This window comes from Zerene cesonia, chromosome 17, assembly GCF_012273895.1.
Source record: "Zerene cesonia ecotype Mississippi chromosome 17, Zerene_cesonia_1.1, whole genome shotgun sequence".
NCBI lineage: Eukaryota > Metazoa > Arthropoda > Insecta > Lepidoptera > Pieridae > Zerene > Zerene cesonia.
In genome coordinates, this window is record NC_052118.1 from 9,925,616 (window position 1) to 9,945,012 (window position 19,397).

The window sequence follows — 19,397 nt, forward strand, 5'->3', positions numbered from 1 at the left end:
AAGTCTATCTATCATTTAGCCATAACCTAGACCAATACAATAACGTAAGACGATTTAAAAAAATATTAAGATTATTATTTATAGACGTACGTTTATATTTACGACTGAAAAGCGACCTTAATTAAACGTCTATCGTCCTAAATTATATGTATCTTTAGAACTTTACAATTAATTGAATTTTTACATTTACTTAATACACATATAGCCACAGATAAAATACATACTATACTTATATATTTAACTATATATTTTTTATGATACAATGGTGGACTGAGTTAAATTGTAATCATGTTATTTAAAAATTAGTTATTAAAAGTAAACAGTTCAAAATTTTCTACTTGCAATGTCTCATGTCATTCGCTTTTCTTCATGTCACCCTTATAACGGTTCTTTTAGGATCATGCAAATACCTCAATAGAGGGTTTTGTGTACGAATTAAATATACTCTCATATTCTTTAAAACACTCATAAAACTACAATTGATGACTAACAAACATGAATACAAACGTGTACTATCTCTGCGGCTAATTGTTTTCAGACAATACCGTCTGATCTCATTTGTCTGAATTCGTTTGTGCGATTCTAATAACATGCAATGATACTTACGTAATACGCATAATGGTGTGCACTTTTAGCAACATTGTGGTCTATGTAGACTAGTTTTTGGGTCACGCTGACAACAGCTTCATCATCAGTGTTCAGTACTGACAGCCCAATCGTATGAACACGATTGGTACCGATTACAGAAAAAGACGATAAAGAGTCTTTTTTAGTACTGATAAAAATTTACATTATTCCCGAATGGCATGAGCTATATTCTTTATCTTAGTTCAAAATAGTCGGAATTTGGCTAGAAATAAAATAGGTTATTAATTTTAATTTAGTAACAGTTTTTTGGTATCCCTCAGGGAATAAATAGCATCTGGTCTCATATGTATTGTTCGTCTCTCTCATTTTATTATTTACACTTTCACTACAAACCTGCCTTCCACTGTGTGAGCTATCTCTACAAGGTCTCTAATGTGTAATAAAACTTTCACGGCTAAGTACTCCTACGTAGCTTTTGAGGCTTTTATGTAAATTCAGAAACCCTGATATTGAGGGTCTTTGTGAGGGGCTTTCATTATGCTTGTAATTGTATGCCAGAGTCATTTAATTGTTTATTGTTCTCCTTGAAATCTCTAAATTGTTAACCAGCAAGGTTATATATCCTGTTTAGAAATGAATTGCTTTCTCCTCTCAGCTCTAAAGTTGACCAACTGTGCATTATACCGAAGGTGCACTCTGAAGACAATATAAGTAACGTATATGCCCTATGAATGGAAGATTTTGTATATTATTAAGAGGAATATTCGTGGAAATTTAAAAGAAAATCAATAAACAATAATGTTTTCCAACGGTTATCTCATTCCGATTAGCGAGTGTTTCCCAGTTCATATTTGCGGTTTTGAATTATTTATAACGTACATAATATACAGTAATTTGCACACGTTATCGAGGAACTAATAATAAATAATGTACAAATATATATACCTAAAACAAAGGCTTCCAAATTCCATCCAACATTACCGTGTAAACATCCATGACTAATTGTTGCGGATGCTAGGGGCATTTTTTGCTTATTAAGTACGCGATGTATTCATTTGCTATCATCACAGTAGTTGCTTTTTGTTTATAAAGTTTTGTACGTAATAAAACTTCATTTCTTACTATTTTTCAATTAAAAACTGAGCATGCATAAAAACATAGTAATTTCCATGAATAATCAGCATCCTAAATCGTTACGCATTGATCAAATAATTTCAACCAACGCCAACTGTAAAGTAACTAATATAAACATGGATTAACTTCCAAATTTTTATTGAGTTTATCATTAAAATAGTCACGTTTCGTTTCAGGTGAAGAACGCTGATAGCGAGAGTCAACGTCAACCAGACTCCGTCCTTGAAGAGAAACTGTAAGTGAATAAGCAATCATTAAATAACGTATTCCTGCAATATGTATAATATAACTGTTTCTACTTGTAAATCTATCTTACATTTGTATTGACAATAAATAGATAACCTATTTACGGTCGGTTTTTTATCGTAATTTTTGCTCAATAATTTAGCAATGTTGTTAAAACTTTCAACAAATGTTGCTGTTGTAAGAACGTTGATTATAATGGTAGGTTAAGTATTTCAGAAAATTTAGGCGGTCGAATATATAATTTAGCCCTAACCTAGTATAGTAAGCATAGAATGCAATATTTTACAAAGTTAATTGAAGTCAATACTAAAATTGTGAAATTATTATAAATTATGCTCATGTAACGTACTAGCATTGAAAGCAGATTTGACGATGTACAAAATCGCTTTCTAAAGCTCGAGCACAATTAAATTTAAAAAAATGATTGCGTAGATTGTACCATCAAAATGTAAAATTACCCGAATAATTTATAGTACTTAAATTTAATAAGGAAAATTACTTCTTTATTATCTTAATGCCCTAGAGGAAGGTTTTGGGCGTATTTTTGGATTTATTTTTGAGAATTTTCTAGATTTTTGAACAGCAAACTAGCACCTTTCGTATTACTCTAAGTGGGTATATAATTTGGAGAGGATATTGTTATCGACAAAGCTACATTGCACCAACGGAATTATGTGAAAGTGTACTCATAAACACAATGTTAAGGTCTAGAGATGGTAAAAGTATGTTGTTGATCGCATCGCGTTATGTAATGTATTATCTTTGATTCGATCTCTACACGGGTATACCGTGGCTTTGTTTGTATTGAATTACCTTTATATTGTTATCAACGGGCGATTCGAATCACAATATTATTACACGACTGTAAAATGTTTGTTAGTTGTAGAGTGAGGATACAAGTAATGTTGTTTTTTATTATAAGCACTGAAGCTTGTAATTTATATAGGAATTAAAATTACTATTATAACTGTTTTCTGAAAATTCGTATAATTAGACGGTTTAGGACTATGTAGGTACGCTAACATTAATTCATTATGAGTAAAATTTTTAAGTTTGCGTTTTATTTATTTCGTAACCTACACAAGTAATTTTGTATTTCCAATTACTTACGGTTAGAGGTTAGCACATATCTCGATAGCTATGTAATGCAATCTTACATAATGTGTGAAACATCAGTGATGCGTTTACAGGAAACTGTTCTGATGTAAATACAAAACAGTTGCGGACTTTCAATTAATGTTTATAGACGAGGTCCGTGACCTTCATGCTACACAGAGACATAACAGATTTAAAACGCGATTTATTCGTCTAATTTCACTTAGCCAGACATAACCGCATTTAAATTTTTAATATCGTTTCAATTCCTAGAGCACATAAATGAAACTTCATAAACTAATAAGCTCCTTTTTCTATACTTACCTCAAAGCTTTTTCTATACTTACAGTAAAGTTCTGTGGTTCCTTATCCACAGAACTTAAGTATTTTATCCTTTCCAAATACGAAAGTAACAAACATACAAACATCCATCCATACTCGAAACTCGATTTTTATATTATTAGTAGTATATTTTTCATAGATATTAATAAATCAATTTCCTCAACATTATACATATTCTAGCCCTAAATGAGGCAAAGGAAACGTGTTTATTACGGTAACATTTTTTATCAGCCCATTGTCTCGGCTCAATAATCAACGTTCTCACTAATCGGCACGTTTACTTGCAATTTTTCATACATTCGATCTAATGACCTAGTTCTTAGGTATTATTTTAATACGAAACATAGAAAATTGAAAATTTATATAAAAAGAATTGGAGGTTTTGGTAACTTTTTATATACAATCGAAATTACAGCATGTAATCATATTTTTTTTAATAATAATAATTTAATCGGGCCTCATCGACCGATCTTTAAAATAACTAGCATACTGTATATAGCATAGAATACAATTAAATAAATAGAAGAATGCTATCACAATTTTCAGCCTCAATTCACAGCATTGATGCAAAATATTGTTATTAAATATCTTCTTTAAGAAATTTATTATACTTCAATGTTCGCATTACATCTTAGTGAATATTAAAACTCGACATAATGTAAATCGACAACAACTCATCTAAAAACATCATATCTAATATATAAAAATAAGTCGGGTTTTCCTTCCTGACGCTATAACTCCAGAACGCACGAACCGATTTCCACGGTTTTGCATTCGTTGGAAAGGTCTCGGGCACCGTGAGGTTTATAGCATAGAAAATTCAGGAAAAAATTCAACTGAAAAGCGGGAAAATCATTTTTCACATACAACCATCTGGTGGCGAAACGGAGTTCGCCGGGTTTGCTAGTTTATTATAAACAATTTCTCGGCCATCATCTGAATTACAAAGCTACGTATTAAATTCCAAACACACATTAGAATTAAACACAGATAACATAAAAGACAATTAAAACTTTCAAGGCAATTGCAATTCCTGGTTAAACTTATCGCTCATAACATTAACAAAAAGAAAGAAAATAATTAGTACCATCTATGAAACATGGCATTGTTACACGTGATTAAAATGCACAGCGCATGCAACTTTGCATATGCGAGAAGGTACATGCTATCAGCTAATTAGCATACATCCCTTTGTTGTTGCTGACAGCTTTCATGTCTTACGTGTTTTATGAGTATTACCTTGGAGTAGACATCTTGATGAATGGAACATTGTAAAAAAGATAGAATGTAGAAAAATAAATATTCGCTTTCTCCATTCATAAGGCTATTTTTAGTCTATAGCATGTATATAAAAAATACAGATGTATTTTTTAATTGTATAAATTTGTACGACAGAAATAGAGATGGAGAGGCGAGGATAAACGTTAATTAGAAAATAAATTTACCACAAATGCTCATCGTCAATAATATTGAAAAACAATAGATATTCAATTTTAAACTATTTTTATTTGCATAATGTGTGTACAAAAGTTACCAGAGATCACAATACGATCAACACATTAGCCACAAAGGGCATGCAAAATTGATTAGCTCCGCGTCATTACATAATAATTTTATGGTAAAATTTTTGACATTATATCTGAATTACATTAATTATTTGTTGCATTACAAAAACATTTAGGTAAACAAAATATTCAAAAGTCAAAGTTAGTTCACAAATCTAAAAATTCGGATACATTGTAGAAATTATTGTTATTTAGCCTTTCGCCATTTTAATATTCTCGGGAAGTTTATTAAATATTATATTTCGTTCACGATACAAAAGCATGCATATGATGTATTCCAAAAATAAAATATTATTTTATATTTAAATTATTATAATTATAAATTCGGTTCGTAATATGCAATTGTTGTATTACATTTTATATAACAGTGTAATCTAAAATAATAAAGGAAGGTAAAAGGAAATAAGTAATATGTTACACAGATCGCCTTGGTAGGCGCAGCCAGATAACGTTACATGGAGATGTATCAGATTTATATTCTTTGGTATCGGATTGTTGGTGATAAGAATAGCCTCTAACTAGGGCATTGAAGTCTAAAGTTTCCGTAGAACTATGTTAACTTTTTAATGTTTTATTTTTGTGAGATTTACCGTTGAGTTTGATACTATAATAAATTAGTCCTAAGTCTAATCTCTCTGCTGAAACTCAAGACCTACGAAAACAAAAACCTTTTATGTCTTTCCATGTATACCACTTCTGATATATAACTACCGCCTTCCTGCAATAGAAACCGCGTATAGCCATCGAAACATGATTCTACAACCATAATTGTTATGCTGCACGCGACGCTACTGTCATAGAGAAGTTAATCGGTCACGATTTTACGCTCCAATTACGTAATGTGTGCGATATGTATTCGGATTTCGTTATTTATATCATCTTATAATGACGATTCAAAAATGCTATAAAAAGTCTAATTGAATAATGTTTGAGTTTGAGTCTTGAAAGGTAGGAAACAAGAATTATCTAATATATAAAATTCTCGTGTCACAGTTTTCGTTGCCATATTCCTCCGAAACGGCTTGACCGATTTTGATGAAATTTTTTGTGCTTATCCGGTATCTATGAGAATCGGCCAACATCTATTTTTCATACCCCTAAATGATAAGAGTAAGGTAGAACGTTTTGCGTTTGCCGGGTGCAGCTAGTATGAATATAAAATTTGTCACGTTACGACGCACAGTTCGGATGATCTTTACCTGTATTTTAACGAATAGGTAACTTATAAGGTTCTATATTAAAATGAATGCTCAGGCATGAACAAATAGGCTTTACACGGTTATTAATTGCAATATATTTAGTCAACGTACTATGTTGACATTTTAAGTATTACTGAGTCACATGCAGTCGTGACATGGGTTCGTGGCATCAGGAATTATGATATCAGTGTATCCCTTAACTTTTGCAAAATGCTAATTTTACGGCTTATGAGCTCATGTGCCTCTCGCTTTAATGGTTAGTAAGATGATTTTAAAAGCGAGGCGTATTCTTTTTTAGCGTGTAGCATGCTACTATTTCACGCCGATATTTTGTGGGGGTGTGGGAACGTCCCCGGTGCGAGCTGGGTCAATTCGTGCCGATGCATGCTCAACTTCCACACTCAATATTCGATTTTAAATAAAGAAAACAAATTGTTTGGTATTGTTCAACATATTATTGGTCCAATTATATTCATATGATAATGGTGTTATCCATGAATTATACAATTACTAATGTGACCATATAATTTGTAAGTCGGTTAGTTTTCACGTCTAAATCGATAAATTTTGCTATATAATCTCTATACTGCAATCTGTTTTGTCATCAAATAAATGTAATAAATTGGAACATCTTATTGAAAAAATACTGCAATAAAACGGTTGAACGCTTGCATAAGGAATACTTATAAAAAAAGCATTAAAATTTGGATGAATTGCCATTCAGAACAATAATTCATACGTCATATAATGAACGCCATCTAGCCTGAAACAAATAAATCTTGAGAAAGGCGAATGCTCGTTGAAGTCTTTTGCTCGATATTTTACGAAAAGCGTATTTTATACATCCGTAATCTCAGTCTGTAACAATAAAAACTTTTAAACCGCTGCACCAATTTTCATGTATATCTAAAAGTAATTTGAAAATTGTTGGTAAAAAATAACTCCACTTATTAATTATTCCACAGCTGGGCTGTCAGCAACTTTTTTTTTCGATGATGAAGATGGTTTAAATCTTGTTTAAATCCATGTCAGGGTCTTATTATTGAGAATTGAAAGCTCCGGTTAAAAAAATAAAACGCTGTTAGTAGGTACATCAAATACCCAAAAAAAAAAAATAAAATAAAAAAAAATAGATATAAACTGCGGAGGTATTTAATTTTGCAAATTAAAAGTTTATAGAAAAGGCTGATATGATTCGATTTATACGCAAGTGAAGCAGCAGACTAACACAAGTATGAAATATATAATATTGTTCGTAATTTCGTAGATTATTTTTAGGTTAATAATTAGGTTACACAAAGATTCAACAAAACCAATTTCTCTGTTATTTGAAGCCTCTGAAGCCTTGGAAACTAATTGAGTGACCAGGATGTCGCAATTTTAGGTCGATTTCAGATTCTGTTTTTTGTTCCGCTTTTATAAAAATGTATGTTTGTTGTCGAATCGACTCGAATCGACTCGAATGTTTCAAATAAGGAATTTATATTTACTCGTTTCCGACATAATGGTTACACTTTTCAAAAGTCTATTTAATGCTATCCGATTTGAATTAATAATAACGTTTCCAAATTACTATATATAAAGCTATTTCTTTTAATTTTCATCAATGATTGAGTGCTCTTACCTAATATGAAATTCTAACCACTAATTATTTCTAAATACTAGTGTAGTATAAAAAGGTATAAAGGTTACTGTTGAAAATAAAACTAATAAATTCGACTTGTACTTATAAATCGTTAGATATAAAAACCCAAAGACCTAAAAACCCAAAGATCTAATTCATAATATACACTAACCCATTATTTTTTTTTTCTCGTAGCCATACAAGTTTTTTTCTTCTTATCATCAAACAAAGAACGCATTCAAAGCAAAAAGAACCAAGTCACAAGTATGACAAAAGGAATTTAACATAATTTATCTCTGAATGCCAGGAAGTTATAGGATACAAAGACCTTGGTGGTATCCTGCGATTTCCGGACAGAAATCATCATAAATTATGGATGTACAGGACTAAGTATATATTTTCATGATTCACTGTCTCTCTTGTCTGAGAGACCTTCGGGAACAATGAAATGTTTTTTAATCGACCATGCAGATGTACAAGCTAATTTGACTGTAGATATAACATGCAAGTCATAATCTTTAACCAACCAAAATTTTTCTTTAGTTTTGTATATACGAGTATAATGAAGAAAGATCGAATTATGAAAAAACTTAAAGTATAGATATGGCTCTTCGATACAATTATAAAAGTTTTTAAAGTAATCCGTGCATTTTGGGTAAAGAGTATATTTATTTAAAAACCATAATTCATATGCAAAGCTTGACACAACTCATATAAGAACAAAAAGTGAATAGAAAATTTAACAGATTAATAAACTTTAAAGTGAAATGATGATGTAGACACCATCAGAATCATATTAATATAATAAGGTTATATCATGATTGTAAAGAAAATGAGAAATGCGAACAATTTATGTAGGTTATGCTTTGTATGTGCCAGACTAACATCTGTTTAAATTTATTTTAAAAGTGTTTTAGTGTCGCATTACTTTCACCAACGTGAATTAGTACATCCTTGAAATCTTTAGTATTTTTGGATAAGATTATATAAATTTAATGGATAAATATTAATAAGTTAATAAAGATTCAATAATTTTAACTCTTAGTGAAATGTATTAAAAAGGAATGCTTTTTAATTTCGATTTTGTATAATTTTTAAGATGCATATAAAAATATTTCGTTATTTTTTTTCCAAGATTTACTTAAAGATAATTTCTAACCAAAATAAATTGCCTCACTGAAATATTAGAAGAAACTCAGTGGAATTAAAAGGGAAAGTCAGATCCTTATTAGGGGTGGTATACACTGTTATATCAGCATCTGCGTCGTAAACCATAAAGCACGCCCGCAAATTATATTATTTCCGTTTGTGTCCAAATTACAAGCATAGCGGATATTAAAAACTTAACTACCAACCCATTAAATTGATACATTTGAGTAGATTAACACTGGGTTATTCATTGCACGTTTTTTAAAATTGTTATGTAGTTGTTATGGTTATAAAAATTTTATTGAATTTTATTGAATTAATAAAATCAATCGACTGTTTTGTAACTCGTTTAATCTCCTACGTTCCAAACACGTAGAGCGGCTGAAAAGATATATAATTTAACTGTATATATAATTTAACAATATGATACTTGTGTTTAATTACCTGCATCATATATAAAATAACATCATATAGATATCTACGACAGCTCATATTTTTGATTTTCCCCCGGCAAGTAAAAAATATGATAAAAAAGAAATGAGTTAACTTTATCAAATACTAGCTGCGCCCCGCGGATTCACCCGTGTAAGTCCGTATCCCGTAGAAATATCGAGATAAAAAGTTGCCTCTATGTTATTCCAGTTGTCCAGCTGCCTACGTACCAAATTTAATTGCAATCGGTTCAGTAGTTTTTGCGTGAAAGAGCAACGAACACTCGCACATCCTTACAAACTTTCGCATTTATAATATTAGTAGGATTAGGATTAGGATTAGGATTAGGATATATCATAGTTTCGCAAATCGCTCCCGCCCACTGCTTGCAACCGGCGCGTAGGTTGGAAAGCAGCGGACGTGAGGCGGGTTTAATTGTTCACAACCGTTGGCCGAGCCGTGGCAATGAACCTGACTGATTCACTGCTATTGATATTTATCCGATGATTTATTAAATGGAGATTTGATGGCTTGCTCGATTAACCGCTAAGTCACTTTGATTCAGCGCTGATATAAATTAGTGTCCCGCGAATTATAATAAACTAGCTCCGCCCCGCGCTTTCACTCGCGTAAGTCCGTATCCCGTAGGAATATCGGGATAAAAAGATTGGTTCAGTAGTTTTTGCGTGAAAGAGTTACAAATATAGACATACACGTTCTCACAAACTTTCATTTATATTATTAGTAGGATTGTAATATGTAAACTATACAGATCTGAGTATCTAATGAAGTGGGTCAAAAGAGGTCTAGTAGTCTAAGTCGTTTAGACTGACCTTAAGTGTCTCATAAAACGAACCGTCTCGTATGTATAGGAAAGACTACGGTTTCTAAGAAAATGGTTAATTGTTGCCGATGACAACATTTACGCATAATAACACTTGACAATGTCTTTGTTGACATACAAATTTGATTTTTTAATATGTTTAAAATTTAGAACGTATTGAATGAAACATAAAGTGCCTTTAGAAATCAAAAACTTTTTAACGGATTTTAAACGTGTTTTATTCATTACATTATTAACCCGACGTTTCGAAATCATTACAGCGTGGTCGCGGGGAGACTGTGACTGAATATAATGAATAAATCGCGTTTAAAATCCGTTAAAATGTTTTTAATTTCTAAATATATAATACTCGCGTAAAATCAAACACAAGAATACTATAAAGTGCCTTATTAATTTCGGGTTTACCATTCAATTTATTTCCTCCCCGTCACCCTATTACCAAAGATATGTAAATTTTTTACTCAAAATATTTGATTTGTATTTGCGATGCACTGGGGTCAACAAACGATATACATTTGATGACAATCAGTTACTACGAAACGCAAAAACAAGTTTTGATATGTATAAAATGTGTGTGCATACCAACCGGGTCAGTATTCATGCCGCTCAGTTCGAAAAACTTCACGTCATTTATTTTGGATTACTAATTAATAATCTAAAAATATCCCATTTAAAAGATAAGTCTGAATCATAAAGAAATTAACGAAGTATTTATTTGACATATACATTTACGTTCTACCTTCATAGTTTGTAGTTTTTGGTCTCTAATCTCGATAATTAATCTCACTTCACACTGTATATCACACTAATATTATAAATGTAAAAGTTTGTTTGGATGTTTGTCCGTCAATCATGCTGAAACTACTTAACGGATTTTGATAGAATTTGGTATACAAACCGGGATTGAGCTGACTTGGGTGATACTTTTGATCCCGATTCCCTTGGGATGAAACAGGAATAGACAGTCACTAAATCATTTTAAAATGTCCTAAATCCACGCGGGCAAAGCCACGAGCGGAAGCTAGTATAACATAAACCCCACTTTGTCAGGCTGTCTTGAATGTCAAATTGGACATAGTGTAGTATTTATAGTTTATAGTATTTTACCCGTCGAGCACTTTCATTTTATAAGAGAGGAGTAAACATGAAATAATCCGATATTTTGTGGAGACCGCCATTTTTATCAAACACAGCTAAAAAGCACAAAGAAGGCACATCAAATAAAAAAAAGCTGCGTCGAAAACTCTTCATCCGACAAAGGCAGGCAGATAAACATTGACATTAGACTTGACTTTTACACCCCTCTATTTGCGTCAGGGGCTAAAAATACAGACAATTTTTAAAACTTAAAAATTGTGTAAACAACAGATTACATAATTTTTAAGTTTTAAAAAAACAAGTCAAATAACAAACCCATGTTGTTGAGTTTAGAAGAAGCAAAAACGTGTGGAAAATAACTACATGTAGCAATTTTTTGCATAAATTAGTTGGATTTTTATGTGACGTCATAGGTAAGTTTAAAACCATGTGTTGTTGTTTTATTATATCACTTAAAAATTATGGTATTTATTAAATGATGATGATAGATATTAATCTGTATGTAAAGATGAAGAGTTTATTTGTTTGTTTGATTGAATGCGGTAATCTCAGGAACTTCAGGACGATTTGGACGAAATTTGGTACGGATGTAGTTTCAGACCCGCTATCCACGAATTCATTAGAAAACTTCGTAATTGTCTATCTTTTATCGTAATTGAAAACTTCGTAATTGTCTATATTTATCGCTGTAAAGTTCAAAACAAATATAAATATAAAATTTTGAATTAATATGAAACATACAAATATTATTATATGCTCACAAACCTCGCTCAATTTATCTAGTTATATGGTTCAGCACTATATCGAATCTCTGCAATTATTATTAAAATTTACTAATACGAAGAAAGTAGAACAATGAATATGCTGTCTCGTTGATCGCATACAGTTATATGTACGGATATGTTATAATCATAATTAGTAGTCAATGCAATACGTCTCATTATCTGTTGTTACTAAATACATTAAACGTTTTAATGAACACTTTGTATCACAAGAAACGGTTGACAAGAACAAAATATGGGACGTACTTAACATAATTTTTTTCATTTATATATAAAAACCCAAACACCCAAAAACTGATGCTTTATAAATCTTCTATGTATACGTTCTTAAATATAATCTATAAAGAGATCAAGTAAGGTGCATAAATAGTATATGGTGGTACGTATATTAGTCTCACAATATAGACCTATCCTACTATCCTACTAATCCTACTAATATTATAAATGTGAAAGTTTGTAAGGATGTGTGTTTGTTGCTCTTTCGCGCAAAAACTACCAAACCGGTTGCAATGAAATTTGGTACGTAGATAGCTGGACAACTGGAATAACATATAGGCAACTTACGCGGGTGAAACCGCGGGGCGCAACTAGTAAAAGTATAAAACTAAATCGTGACTTCAAATAAGTGATTCGCGCTTAAAATCATCAAAACTAAGCCGCTATACATCCAACGAATTCAATCTAAAATACACGTGGAAGTGTCCATCGATAGCATTGGAAGACGACGACGACATTTTAATTAGATAATTAGTTTCATTGTTTAATGGATCGATGAATCGACCAATTAAATTGTTAAGCTATTGTTGTAGCTTTCAATTAAACAAGCATGTTTCTTGTTAACTTAAATTGGCATATCTTGAAAATATAATCCTCCACCTTTTTAATATTGATATTAAATTTTCTTTTGAGTGATTCAATAACTATCTATTGAACACCTCACTCGTGTAATCAAGAAGCATACTGTGTGAAGGAAAGACATCGCATAAATGGACATCATAAAAATTTATATTATAATGAATTACCTGTACACTAACCAACATACCAAGGCCCTTACACAAGCTGTCTGTTTAGTACTTTCCAATCTATGCATTCCTTGGTACAGTGGTTAACGCGTGAGCGTAGAACCGAGGGGTTCTGGGTTCAATTCCCGGTGGGGACGCACAAGAAATAATGTCTCGGTCTGGCAGGACACAGGCTGATTACCTACTTGTCCGTAAAGAAAATCGATCAGTGAAACAGATGTACATCGTCTGCCCCATACCCCACTAGAGGACACGGGACTTCACTTTTGAATTTATGCATTCACAGGCTTTGCGCACTCAAAGGCAATGATAGTGGTAGTATCGTTATGAGTATCTCTCTCTTCGATAAATTTTAGCTTTAGCTTCAATAACATGTTGTAATTGATTTTTTTATAGAGGAATGTCAACCTGCCTAGAAGAACAGTGTATGAGTTAGCATTGTATATTTAATAATTGTTAAGTTAACGCTTCCATTTTTCAAGTCGATTAAACAAATTAAGAAGTTAAAAATATTAATGCTTTCGTTATAAGTTATATCAGTGTAGTGGCTAGCGAGAGGCCCTGGGCCATTGCCCCTACTAAATAATCCCTAATAATCTTATTAGTAAATCACAGCGCACGTGCATCAAACAACGACGCGGGATGAATACTAAGTAACATTTACATTATGAATAAGAATATATTATTATGTACAGTCACCGTTATATACGATTAGCATCTTTTGCGTAGCGTAGTTTTCCTTTCTTGTTTCTTAAAAACAATAACTTTTATTGTTCAAAGACTGGGGAATAATCCTTACAATTTAATTCCTTTTCATAAGAACTCTACGGTATCAAAGACATTAATCACGTTATCTCAGAATATTACAAGATATTACAATGTTTACCCATTTTTTATGCGAGGTATATCTTTTTTCTTATAGAAAAAGGAAACCTTATTCTACGTATGTCTATGAAAAATAAACACGATTATAAACTTTTGTAACTACACATTACATCAAATCACTTAAATCATAACTTTTTACAAGCGAATTTTATTTAGAAATGCACGACACAAAACAATTAATGTACTCGTATAAATAATGTTTGCTTACTTAATGTTTAATGCGTCAATCAGCAACTTTCACTGCGAGTTAGCTGGATATACTACAGCCATGATTATTGCGCTGTGCATAATGACAATATAATACAACTAGCTGTTGTCCCGCGGCTTCACCCGCGGTGAGGGAAATTCTCACTGGCGCTTGTCTATATCACTCTATAGACCCCTAATTATCACCAGGCATAAAAATCGTACCGTGAAATAACTCTGTTGCAATGTGAAAGACATAGCAACAAACATACGTTCGCATTTAATGTTTTAGTACTTGTATAGTATTATGTTATCTGTGGTAATAGTAAGTACTCGTTTTCCGCACCCACAATAAGCTTTCACTCAAATCCTTATTCCCTATTTGAATGCTTTTACGCTTATATCGCCTTGAACCAAGTGGCCTAGGATCCTTCAGTTTTAATACAAAACTCTAGTACTTCTGTTAAATGAGATAATTCGATTATGATGTTGTGAGAATGTTATTTAGCAACTCTTCTCACAAGGTACTTTTTGACCACTGTATAGTCGTTTTCCACGCAACACATTATCGTCTTTTAGTTCTTTTATATACCGTTTAATTTAAAATAAAAATATATACGATAAAGTTTATTATTTAAAATTTTATCCGCTTTCTTACACTACTCGTTTCCCCACAAAATTGGTCACTTAATAAAAATATGTTAGTAATTTTCACGGCTGTAAATTGTTAACCAAAAATGAGCAAGATGTTTCCGCGTCATCCTTTAAAATTAAATGTAAACGAGACAAAACGATTTGTACGTCAACTTCCTCAAAACTTACGACTATCCATGTTAGGAGATATCATTTATCAATGTATTTATCTTTTAATTAATATGTAATTGGCCAATTTTTCAAAAAGACACAAATTGTTTCAAGGAAAAATTAACAACAATTATCAGTTTCAGACTTTATACTATTTTTGGGATTAAAGCGATGCGGCATCATAAGATAGCGGTCTAAAAAAACTTTTTATATTAAATGCTATCTGTAATTCGCAGTTTCGTTCCCGTAGTTCAGAAGTTAGCATTGTATTATAATATTGTAGGCTATAATTGATATCAAATACGACCCAGTTTTTTTTGCAATCGAACAAATAGATTTCTATTCATTTGTAAAAAAGGTACTATCTAAAAGTAATATAAAGTTAATGTCCATTAAGGTGATATTTAAGCAACTTTTATTAAATGGTTTGTTTATTTATGTTTTACTACTTCAGCTAATAAACGGTAAATTGGAATGCCTATAAATGTAACAACTTTTCTAAAACAACATTAAAATATTTCTCTTGTACTGAGCCTAGATTCGCAATAATTACTTTGAATTGAGTTTAACAACAAACTTTACAGACTTCCGTAAACACTGCTTGAGCCATCTTAGCTTTCTCAACGATCATATCGGACGTAATAATTTAGCAAGCGTGAAATTATGAATATGAAGAATTTAATGTACTTGTTTTAAGGTGGTTCCGGAGTTTTGTTAAATAAATGTATTTTTATTTAAACAATAATAACGTTTTATATAATTCGTTTGGTCTGTCATATCTTATTATTAATTAAATTATCTCTATTGTTGAGAAACAATTCAAGAAATGTTTTATAAAATAGTGCGTTCATTTCGATGCTTAAACAGATTCAGTTGATTGCTTTTATTTACTTCCATTTTAATTAATATTTATATTAACTATCGTAACCAAATATTAAATAATGTATGTATTTTATATTTATTTTCCACAGAGAAAGAACAGTCCGATGCTCGTCGATTCTGATCGTTGCGCTAGGTGTGTGCCTCATCGCACTGGGGGTGTACACCACGATACTGGTGCTGACTGATTATAACAGCCCCCAGCCGTGTATGAGCGAAGTGTGCGTTGGTACTGGTGAGTTACACTGTTTTGATATTCGTAGTTTTAAGTAGTGTGTATTAGATATATAGTGTATTAGATATAGTGTATATAGAATACCAACAAGGGAATTGAATTCGCTAGAACTGCAAGTTACCATACAACACCGATAAATATTCTAGAACTTTTGCAGAAAGATTCTTTATTTTTTGCCGAAAGATTCTTTATAACCCAACTAACAGAAGGTGAATGTTCAAAAATGAAAACGGTAGAAGATTTTTTTTTATAATATTTCTTTCTTTTCAGTAGATTCAAAGATTAGCGCATTCAAGAAAACAATCAAATTTGACCAACAAACCCTTTATATTATTAAAAAGTTTAGATAAGTCATCCTCATCTCTATATACGAGTAAATAGAATTCTCGTGTCACAATGTTAGTTACCATACTCCTCCAAAACGGCTGGAACGATTGTCATAAAATTTTGTCTGCATATGGATTAGTCTGAGAATCATCAGATAATCTATTTTTTATACCCTTAAATTATATGAATCATACAGAACAGTGTTTGCCTCTTCAGCTAGTAAAACTATATATTCAATATTTTAGAGACGCCTCCTTAACTATTCGTAATATTTACACGTGCTTTGTTTTATTAGCCCAAAAGAATTCTAATTAAGTTCAATCATTGCATTTGCATACCCATCTGCTATAATTAATATGCAGATATCTTTAAAATTATATCCGTTTATGTAGTTCAATCATTCTCCATTTGCATACCAACTTTAATAGGGCTGCTATAAATTCCACTATTATTTATGTTAATAAAAAGCAGTGATTCCTAAATGAGATTTATTAAGATGCGTTGTACATAAAGGAAACTGTATGAAAATTCAAAATCCATTTATCCCTTTTAAATTCGGAGTAGTTTAATAGATATTGCTATACATCACTCTGCACTCTATCTAAAAAACCTCATTTAAATCCGTTGTGTAGTTCTAAAGATCAATGCATATAATATCCAAACAGACGCGCGAAGCGACTTTACTTTATACTATGTATGATTATTGTACTAAATTAAAATTTTTGAACTCTTTGGTAGTTCGCATGTGTCATTTATAGTGACGCAAAAAAAGATTTATCTTTTTCGCTGAGTGGGGAAATAATAAATAATAAATAATAAATAATAATAATAAATCTTTATAGTAGGTTTTTACATTATTGTACTAATGAATAGGTTCCCCTATTCATAAGATGGGAAAGGAGTCGTGGTTTACTATTTGGCTTAAAAATTACTACACAGGCTAATGGTAGTAGATAATATACAGATACTACTTCTGTACTACATAATATCACAAGTAGTAACTTATTACATACCTATCTACTTTCTAGTGAGTTTGGTTAGCACCGAATTTAAATAGATGAGTGGGTAGCGCTTATAGTTATTATATTAAATGTTTTTCGGTTTTTAGTTGTTTTTAAATCGGATAAGTTTTTGTTAATAACTACAACTAAAAGAACTATCCACCACAAGTGAATCAAAATAAAAATCGGTCAAATGCGAGTCGAACGAACGGATAGACACACGGACAGCGAAGTCCCGTAGCTAATAGGGTCCCGTTGTGCCCTTTGAGCGTACGGAACCCTAAAAAGCAGGAATCTAATACTTGTCATAATTAATCAATAAATAACGACATGAATTTTTAATTAAAGCTTATAGTCAGCGCACAATTTAATGAAATAATATGTAGTATTCTAGATCTTAAACATTATAATACCTAGTATAAAGTAAATTAAAACCAATCCTCCCTTTATGATTAAATTAACCAGAATAATCTGTAACAAAACATTTTTAAAACATGCAAAACAATTGCCTCCACCATAATTTAGTATTAAATAAAAATAAATTATTCATAAATATTGAAGACACGTGTGCGTGTGCTCCAATTATAAAACTGCGCCATTTTCATCAATAGTTGGCCACTATTGCATCAACCAAACAAATAACGCGTAGATATTCTTAACTACCATCTTTCTATTGCGCCGATCACATGATTTCATTACAATCAATAAATATTAATTATGTATCACTTAAACAGAATACATTTTTTTGCAAGGGGCTTTTGACCTATTTTCATCCTATAGGGTAATAGGTCAATTAAGAACAAATTTGGATATTGCCTTATTGATGAATATACTTTATTTTTGAACTAGCGGTTCGCCCCTGCTTCGTAAGCGAAGCCTAAAAATTAATATTTTATTTCATACTATATAAGAAGCCTTAAGCATGAGCCAGAAGAATAATCTGTCGATTTGAGTGTAACATATAAGGAATTTTAAAAAGTAAAAGGTTTTATCAGGGATAATGAAAAATATTTGATCAGGCGATTTCCACATGCCAGAAGTAACAAACATTCGTCGATAAAATGTTCAGCGTGCTGTGAGACGTCTGTATTCCCCTTTCCCTGTTTCTGTTACTTTATTACACTTTCTCCATCTATTGCTCCGTCTCCACTCTGGTTTCTGTTGCCGTGATGCCATCTCTCGCTCGTCTCTCTCCTACACTTAATTCTCAGTGCTAATGTTTTTCACGTGTGATAACTCACTTGTCATGAAATCAATGTATTAATGTTAACTTCTGTTATGATTTCCTGTAATAGATGACAAACATAAGTAAAATTATAAAATATTTAAATTTCAGGTAGGATACATAATGCATTTGCTTGCAAGTAAATACATATATTATGAATAAAAAAAATAAAATAACAATTTAAAAAAATATCTGTCATTTTAAAATCAAAGTACGTTAGCCCTAATTTAAATTTCTTGTTTATGTTTTCGAAACAAGCACAAAGCCTCGTTCGTGGCTCTGCAGTCCCTTTAATTAAAATTAAATAGCTATTTAAGCTAGATATGTGTTGATTTTAATTATTATATGACTAATACAATTGAAAAACACGTGGCGTTTAGGAACAATATATATAACTTATAACAAACAAGTTATTATGCGCTTAAATTCTTTGGAAAGACGTTTTATATAAAAACTACATGCATGTACTGTTTGCAATAGTATTGGACAGTGCATTTAAGTGAATTGTTTTGTGTTTTTTTTTTTTAATTCGTAAACCGGTGAGGGCTTTGCAATGGCCGCTAATATGATGTTATTATTAAATGTTGGTTAGTATTGGTGAATTTTTAATTTTGGGACATTTATCTTACATAAATATAATTAATTGAAGAAAAAGGTTGGGTTTTGAACTTTCATCCACTTACTCGAAGTAATGTGGAAAAGTCTTAACGTATGTCAAAACGCTTAAAAGATGCA

The 19,397-nt window shown here is 31.4% G+C and overlaps 1 protein-coding gene across 2 annotated transcripts in view; it reads left to right on the top strand.

The window, feature by feature from the left end:
• The window catches only part of LOC119833305 (neprilysin-4-like), a 41,594-nt gene that overhangs the window by 10,047 nt on the left and 12,150 nt on the right, over nucleotides 1–19,397 (top strand). The window contains exons 2-3 of one of the 2 annotated variants that reach the window (XM_038357290.1): nucleotides 1,899–1,957; nucleotides 15,967–16,109. In XM_038357290.1, coding sequence (XP_038213218.1) covers nucleotides 1,899–1,957; nucleotides 15,967–16,109 — 202 coding nt within the window. Of the gene's footprint in view, nucleotides 1–1,898; nucleotides 1,958–15,966; nucleotides 16,110–19,090; nucleotides 19,250–19,397 lie in introns of those variants that run through there. The other variant, XM_038357291.1, reaches the window with a different exon arrangement.